The sequence below is a fragment of the Selaginella moellendorffii genome, unplaced genomic scaffold (genome assembly GCF_000143415.4).
Source record: "Selaginella moellendorffii unplaced genomic scaffold, v1.0 SELMOscaffold_30, whole genome shotgun sequence".
NCBI lineage: Eukaryota > Viridiplantae > Streptophyta > Lycopodiopsida > Selaginellales > Selaginellaceae > Selaginella > Selaginella moellendorffii.
The window spans coordinates 507,945-516,864 of record NW_003314291.1 but is presented as its reverse complement, the minus strand read 5'-3'; the positions used below and the strand labels follow the sequence as shown (position 1 = coordinate 516,864).

The following is an 8,920-nucleotide window of genomic DNA, read 5'->3' as shown; positions in this document are numbered from 1 at the left end:
ATGGTTCCCTTACGACAGCGTCTTCGTCCAGCTTTACGTTGGGAGTTGACGCAGCAAGATGTAAATTCCGGACAATCTTTCGACCAATTCCAAGAGCATGTAGCTCATCTGTGAACATAAAAACTGTGAGCAAACATTCGAACTGAAAGATCCTTACCTTTCGCAAAGTGGTCGGCTACTCCTGATACTTTACAGTGCAAATCGGCTCCTCCGAGATTTTCAGCAGAGACTTCCTCTCCGGTCGCAGCCTGAGAAAGCACACAGAAAGAAAGTTAAAGAAACGAAAACGGAAAAGCCAGAAAAACAAAAACAAAAGCAGCACGAGAACAAAGCCACGAAGCCACAAAGGAACGAAGCCGTACCTTGACAAGGGGAGGTCCAGCAAGAAAAATCGTCCCATTTTCTTTCACAATGACACTCTCATCGGCCATGGCTGGAACGTAAGCACCACCTGCTGTACACGAGCCCAGAACAAGCGCTATCTGAGGTATTCCAGCCTCGGACATCCGTGCTTGGTTGTAGAAAATCCTGCCAAAGTGATCTCTATCCGGGAAAACGTCGGCTTGCCGGGGGAGATTTGCGCCTCCACTGTCCACAAGATATATACAAGGGAGGCTGCATTGAGCTGCGATCTCTTGAGCTCGAAGGTGCTTCTTTACCGTGATAGGATAGTAAGTTCCACCTTTTACTGTTGGATCATTGGCGACGAGCATACACAGCCGGCCGTGGATCGATCCAATCCCTGTGACAATCCCTCCAGAAGGAACTTGCTCGTCATACATGTCGAATCCCGCTAGCTGCTCACAAGAGTTTGTCACATTTTATCAGAGGAAAAGGAAGTAAAACTGTGACACTGTTATCACCTGGGACAATTCGATGAAAGGCGATCCAGCATCCAAAAGTTGGTCGATTCGTTCTCGCGGCAGGAGCTTGTTTCTTGCGCTATGGCGGCTGAGAGTCTTCGGGTCCCTGTCATTGCAAACCTTTCAACAAAGAAAAAACAAAGAGATAGAAAAAAATGTAGAGAACGTCGAGAGAAAGATCAGCAGTACCTTGCGGACATTCTCACGAAGCTCGGAGACGAGTCTTTCCATAGCCTTGCGATTTGCGTGGAAAGCATCGCTCTTGACATCCACGCCGTTCTTGAGAATGTTTAGCCCCATGTCCACGGCCATCACATTCTCACTCTCTTGCGGTTGTGTGGACGCAGAAGCCATGGAATAGCCCCTCGATGGAGAAAGAGATGGAAATCGCGATCCCTGGCCAATCCTCCCGAGCCAAAACTCCCGCAATTCAATCCACGAGCTGGAGGATTCCTGGCAGCGACTTACAAGAGCCATCGCAGGTCCAGCGTGCCGCCATTTCCATCGCAGCAGCCTTGCGATGCGATGCCTGTGCGCCATGGAGAGATAGATGAGTAGGGCGAAGAAATACTCGTGAAGATCAAAACGGATCTAGAAGAATATGCGCCATTCGAGTAAATAAAAACCTAGCGTCGCCTGAGAGATTCGAACTCGCGCGGACAAAGCCCATATACAGTATATCAGATTTTTAAATTTAACTTTATTTAGTTTTGCCATTAAAGTAATTACAAATTTTATTGTTACATGTGGTATATTCACAAGTTCACAAGGGCAAAAATATTGTATAAAATTATTGATTGTGTATATACCCAATATTTGCTAGGCTGTTGGTCGCTTTCAACTTGGAATATAATTAAAAACCCAGGATTTAGATTGGGAACCCTAATAAATTTTCAAGAAAAAGTAGAATTGTTATTAATAAATATTTATTAATAAATGCAAAAGTATTACTTGGAAATATAAATATAATTAGAACGCTAAGTTTTAAAAAACTAATACCTGACCAACAAAAAGTAAAAGAAGAATTGCTCATATTCATACATGTCTACACCATTGAATCAACATAAGAAAAGTTTTATCCATATTAGCCACAAACTTATCTCAATGAGCTTGCAAAAATGATAGCTAATGCCAACATTATTTAGATTTTCCTTACTCTCTCTCTCTCTTTCTTTGTAACAATTAAAAAAAAAAAAAAAACTTCCATTGCCAAGGAGAAAAATTGATATATAGTAGTGCCCATATCCACCCAAAACTTGTGCCATGATAAGATTGATAAGCTCCTCAACCACTCAAAGAAAAATTCTCATAGACAAAAATGAAATAAGCCAACCATTCTAAATAAATTTACAAAGAGGCAATATTCATAAGCTGTCATTTGGCTCTAAGTAGTTGTATAGGATTTGTAGGTAGTCACATTGATGGATGCAATACCTACATCATTGCATTGTAGGCAAAAGATGCAAACTTTGCTTACCCAAAACCCTAGCAATTTTGTGGATTATTTGACTCAACCAAGGAGCCTTATATTGTAGATAAAAAACCACTAGTGTCTGTTATAGATGAGTTTAAGTTTTATCTACATTTTACCCCTCACTATGATGTGAGGAATTTCAACATTTTCAGCAAGGGAAAATGATACTCAAAGACTATATTGAGAAGTTTATTCACTTAAATAACTTTATTTTAATAAAGGATTTAGATCAAAATAAATCCTACTTCATTGATGGCTTTCACAGTGAAAGTATGAAACAACACTTGCATTCCCAATTTACAAAGAGTTTGGAAGAGGTCTTTGATATAGCTTGTTGACTTGATAATGAGAAGCATAAGTTTTGCAAACATTTGAGTTCTTTAGTTGAGAATCATTATAATGATTATTATGGACACAAGGATAGGAATAATATCACAAATTGAAGTCTACAATAGCTACTTCAGATGCAAAAGGGTTGAAAAAACAATTTTTTTTTGTAAATAATTATAAACAAGGTTGTCATTATTATGGCAAGTTTGAATATTACAAATTGATTGTCCACAACTAAAGAACAAGTAATAGAACAAAAAGAATTGTCAATCTTCTAATGATGGTATGTTAGATACTAAAAAGTTGCAAAATTTATAGCATGAGGATGACACAAAATATTGTTCCAGTCGAAAGAAGAGGATTTTAATTGTTGCTCATCAACTTAACTGTGTGTGAGATAAAGTAGAGATTGAAGACACTTATGCATCAAATTTAATGTTGAAAAGCGTGTTCTATGATGGTCTAATATAGATTTTATTAGATAGTAGGAGCAATATTGGGTAGGTCACAACTAACTTGAGGCATAATCTAGCTCCTACTTGTATGCTTATTCTTGTTATGCATCTGGCTTGGGTCTAAGCCCAAGTCCCAGACTATGTTAATTGGTGAGTACCCATATCTTCGCATTAAACTACCAATTATGCTGAAATAATATCAGATTCTGTTTGGCTTTGTTTTATATGCTAATTATAGCATTGAAATGCTGGATGCTTTAGGACTGTTCCAAGTCATTTTGCACTCTTGTCCCTTCACTTTTTAGGTTGTACGCTCAGAAGTCATTATATGCTTTAGTGCCTTTACTCCTTGGCTCCATGTTTAAAAGTTTGGCTTTGTTCTTTCATTTAGTGGCATAAGGCTCTGAAACTCGGGTTCCACACCACTGTAAAGAGTAAAAACCACATGCACTACATTTGGTATTAGAAGATGAGTCCCAGTAAGTACTATCCAATGAGATTGGGCAATTAGTCTCGTTACATATGCAAAGATAAAAATGATGATCTAAGTGGGTATATGTTTTGGTGCTAAAGCTTCATATTCATTCCTTATGTATGGATTTTAGTTACCTTTTTGTACCGTATTTTATGAACTTGCTCTTGGGCTCATAAGATAAATGAGAGATGTTCCGTTTGCACAAGTTTGTGCTTGGGCTCATGAGTGAGGCACATTAGTAATTCAAGATTACATTTTGAGTTAGCAAGATGGATTTGAGATGTACCATTTTGCACGAGTTTGCGTTTGGGCTCGTGAGTGAGATACATTAACAACTCGAGGTTACACTTTGAGTTAGCATAATTTATGTTAGCCTATCAATGGTTTCATGAGTGTTTCCAAGTACCATGGGTGAAAGTAAACCTCCCCTAAGTTTGCTATGAGTGAAAAATATGTTTGTCCATAACTGTTTAGCATGACACTAGTGGATCCTTCTTATGCATGATTATGAGTGGATCAATCAAGATTATAGAGATTAGTCTATTGGTTTAAGTAATCTATTGCTCTCTCATAAACTTTTCTTGGATTAGATTGGAAGTGGTGCAAACACAAGCTTAACATTTAGTCAAAGATGAGATCGAAAAGAAAGTCGTCAGGGATGAAAGATCAAACACGTAAATTATCTTCTCTTCTTGGAGAGATAATTCACAATGAAGTATAACTCATTGCCCATATTTACATTATGCAATCAAGAGTCCCTATCTTGATGCATGTTGATTATAATGGTTTTACAAGTGGTGAGTCATGGGATGGATAACGTATAAGCAACCAAAGAGAACGATTTGAGAGATGATCCATAGGGTTCAAATATAAAGGGAAAAGGCCCATGAACAAAAGTGCATTCCCTTTTCCAATCGGTTAAGGGTCTTGGGATATTTAAGGTTAAGTGTCCTTGGGAGTCCAAATTCAGAAGCTTACATAACGGTGAAGTGCTAAACCATTTTGTCTAGGCTTACTATTGGAAGGCTTGGGTTACAATGCTCAATTTTTTTTCCGGGGAACCTTGCTATTGCTCCTTAAGTAACTTGGTGTTGAATTAGTTTTGAGTTTGGTCAAAAAAAGAGTGGCATAAGCTTGTCTATGTTGTAAACAAAAGTTGGTAGTATTCAATGTTATAAATTTCTATCGGTGGGGTATGGCATTTATATTACATTTTGTCGAATCGAGTTAACACTTGATACTTATATAAACCTTTGAAGTGATGATATAGACATTGCTCATTGTGTTACTCAACTGATGATCAAGTCATTGTGATACTTATATCATATCCATGTGATAATAAGCAATGTGTTTACGAAGTTGTTTGGTCAAATAAAGTGGTTGATAGTGAAGCTAGTCTACTTGCATATAGTGGCATTGTATTAGCTTTGATTAGATTTTTAATAGTGATCTATTATGCTAAGTTTAAGTTGGTATCTTGTTTCCTTGAGGGTTGCCCATTAAGGTGTTAAAAAGGGTTATAGCATTCATTTGCTATGGCTTGTTGGTTTATCTGTTAGCATTTAGAGTAAATTGTTGGATGGAGAAAGTGTGTAATTGAGGCATTAACATCGCTAGCACTTGTGTTAATGGAAATGGCATTGTTATTTCAAGTGATGAGGAATTTTTTTTAGACCTTAATTTTTCATATCATTTTTTTGTTAGTGTTTTGGCTTCACATTAGATTTTAAAGGTGATTGAAGAAGAGTGTTAGTGCAATGTAGATATCCGAAGATGTAGTCTTCATGATCAAGCTTTGGATGTTCATTTTACATTTTGCAGATATCAATGTTACATGTTGGAAAAATGGGTAAGATGTTCAATTCTTAGACATACTATTGAGTCATGAGAATTTGTATTGAGATGAACCTATGTGAAATTGTTCATAGGAGGAAGTTGATTGAGTCGTGAGAATTTGTACTCCTAGACTGAAAGTCATTCTTTCTTTAGGATGGAAAATTTTTCCACAAATTTTCATAGGTTTTATCAATAGATCATTTTACTCAAAAACCATTATGCTTTCGTAACTCAGTACAAACTAGTGAAAAGGTTGGAGTTAACTTGTATGATGCGACCTGAAAGAGATGTTAATTTTTGGGGCTAAAGTAATTGAGTTGGATAAAGTCTGGAATTGGTGTAGAAAAGTGGTCATTGCACTTTTCTAAAAAAGCGACCCTTATGCCTTTCTTTTATAGTGTTATGCTAAGTGGTAGATTGCACTTTACATTTCATTAAACTCTATAAAAGTAATGAACTCTCACTGATTCTAATTTAGTTTTGGTGGCTCTACACCTTGGCTGAGTATGGTGATGTTCAACTTAACTTAATTGTTTAAGGTTGAGATGTTAGTACCCATACTATAACTTTGTCTAAATGGAGGTTGTGTACCATTATGAATCCATCTCATGGTTTTCACTTTAGTTTCAACTAAGCATTGATCATGCATAGTTAACCTCTTCAAAGCATGCTTAAATCTATTGGCTAGATGTGTTGGTGAGCTTAATGCAATTAAGTTGGATTTGAGTAGTCATTTAGTTCATGCTTGTTCATGAACCTTTATCTCATATCTGAGGTATTACATTCTATTGAACAAGTATATGACTCTATGATATGAGTTTAGTGTTTGAGTCTTATGAAAGCAAGTTAAAGGGTGATTGTTGTTTGCTTTACGATTAGTGATTGCTTGTAAACTTTGTTAAGGACTCTTGATTTACTTCACTCGATGATGATTTAATAGTGATGGGCTTGCTTTACCGAATGATGTCATAAAAGATTGTGTTATAAGCTTGTATCGTTTTTCCATGTTGGCATATCGATTCCACCTTTGTTGATATCATTTGGTTGCATTTAGTTTGTAATGTTAGATTACATTGAGTCTTGGATGTGGTGATTCACTCCTTGCTGATGTGTTATCTAAAACTGAGTATTGTTAAAGGATTGGTCTTAGATACTGATTAAGGTATATTAAACTCTAGTTAGCTTGGTTGTTAAAGAGTTTTGAGTGGTGATTCACTCTTGCTTTTTATTAACTTTATTATGGTGTTGATAGCATTGAAATAATACCCTATTGTTGATATTGTTGATGTTGAAATACAAGTGAAATGAGATGTCTCTCCATATGATTGATATTGAGTTTCATTAATCTCGATGGAGATAGTGTTAATGATTTGGTTGTAACTTTGTGTTACTAGCATTCATGCATTTGCTAATTAATAATTATGTTGGCATTCAAACAAACTGAGTGGCAAATTGAGTTAGTTGTGTTCTAGATGAGATTGTTTAGCAGGAGTTCATTAATCTTAATTGCTCACACCAAATGCCTCAAACAACCCATTCTCCTTCTTTAATGTCATTCCCCTAAATATTTGTTACACCTTCAAGATGTTGTTCACACTATTTAGTGTATAAAGAAGTCAAAATAACTCTTTGTTTGCATGGTTGTCTCAAAAATAATTGCAAAATAGTCACCAAAGACACATGTAAAACCTTGTGTTATTCCTCAAACCTCCAAGTTAGCATCACTATCTTTAAGAACTTCTACTTTTGCAAAAAAAACAAAAGTTGAAAACTTGTCATTAACCAAAATAATTTTCATGGAAATATAAGAGATCATTGTTGCAATTCTCACAATAACATGACAAAAAATAGCCCTCGACATGTTAGTACATCTAATTAATAGAACTCCACCAACAAAAATATTGTTTTATATAGAGTTGAGAGTTGCATCCTCATTAACACTACTCACATATCAAAAGATTTATTGTATTGGTAACTAGTGTAACAAAACCACCACCTCAAGTATTATCTTTTAGTTTTCTACACTATAGTTGAAATATGCTTATGCATTAGTATTTAACTTAAAATATATAAATGACTTTTACTCATATGGACAAAAGGGCAATTATTTGTTTTTAAGAGCCTTCACGTAAGGTTTATTACAATTCTATTACAGATAGCAACTTCACTACCCCATCTCATATCGGCCCTTAACGGGTTGTGGCTCGCCCATTAAATTGATCCAACTGTTGGCAGCTGTCGAATTGAGTCAGGTTCTCTACAAAAACGTGGCTGACAACTGCCAGGTTCTCCAAAACCCAGCTGCCAGCTGCCAGCTGCCAGCTGCCAGGTTCTGGAGAACCAGGCTACCAACTGCCAATTCTGGAGAACCCTCTCATCCTCGAATAACATTTTTCCATGTGTTCATTAACAGTCTCGCCACAGCCTATTAAGGCTGTTCCATGGGCATAGGCTCGCTCATTCCCTCCAAAACGCACTTGCCAAGATAACACCTGGATCACCCATTCTGGGCAAGAACATGCTCGCCCTACCCGGGAACTCCTTCATCATTTTCATCTTAGACCTTGTGGCCCACCAACCTCTGCTACTCACCACCTCAGTTTAAGCCCAAAAAAAACTTGTGGGCCTAACACTTTTATGTTAAGCTAAAGTTAGGCTTTGATATTAAGTTGTAAGAAAACCATCACCTAAAGTGTTATCCCTTAAACCCTTTGTATTGGCTGTCACCTATCCTAGTTCTATGTCTACTTATGCACTAGCATTTAACTTAGAATATATGAGTGACTCTTATTCAAATAGACAAAAAGGCAATTATTTATTTTTGAGGGTCTTTACTTGGGGTTTGTTACAACTAGTGTGATGAAAAAGTGATTGGTCGCTACTTGCTGAATGTTTAATTGCTAAATTGTACAACATCTTGTGCACATCTAAAAATTGGTGAAGCATGTTTCAATTGTTTTGAATAGATATGCATCTTAAAAACACTAAAAAAAGAGTTATGTTCACTTTTCCTATGCCCAAAAAAAAATAAAAAAAAATGAAACATGTATCCCAATAGTTGACTTGTAGCTTGGAAGGTACTACAACATCCAAGTGTTGCAAAATTGGTTGAAAGGGCCATCTAACTAAAAAATATGTTGATTCACATTGAAATACTCCGTCTTCAGCCACTATAAATGCATATTTAAATAGTCCATAACAAAGTGTGTATCATGCTTTAAGTCATCCAAAAGAAAAACATGTACCTCCTTATGCTTACCAAATGCCTAGTTATTATGATTATTAATTACTAGGTAGGAGGCTCAATGAGAAATAGAAGATGACCATGAATAGTGTAATTTGTTGCTTTGCCCAATGACACAATTGTGGTTCATTATTGGTAGCAATACTATAATTTTCAGCGAAATCCATAACCAAGATGACTATGTTCAGAGGTATATTATGTAGCAGATTTGTATATTTTGTACTTTGCCACTAATGAAAAAAG

At 36.3% G+C, this 8,920-nt stretch overlaps 1 protein-coding gene across 1 annotated transcript in view; it reads right to left on the bottom strand.

The window, feature by feature from the left end:
- LOC9646551 (methylcrotonoyl-CoA carboxylase beta chain, mitochondrial) overlaps nt 1-1,466 on the bottom strand; it is a 2,638-nt gene extending 1,172 nt beyond the window's left edge. Inside the window, exons 1-5 of the mRNA XM_024681172.1 lie at nt 1,053-1,466; nt 864-983; nt 363-797; nt 158-248; nt 11-108 (exon numbers count right to left, since the gene is read on the bottom strand). Of these exons, the coding sequence (XP_024536940.1) occupies nt 11-108; nt 158-248; nt 363-797; nt 864-983; nt 1,053-1,403 (1,095 nt within the window). The 5' untranslated portion in view covers nt 1,404-1,466. The remainder of the gene's footprint in view (nt 1-10; nt 109-157; nt 249-362; nt 798-863; nt 984-1,052) is intronic.
- Nucleotides 1,467-8,920: the final 7,454 nt, after the last annotated feature.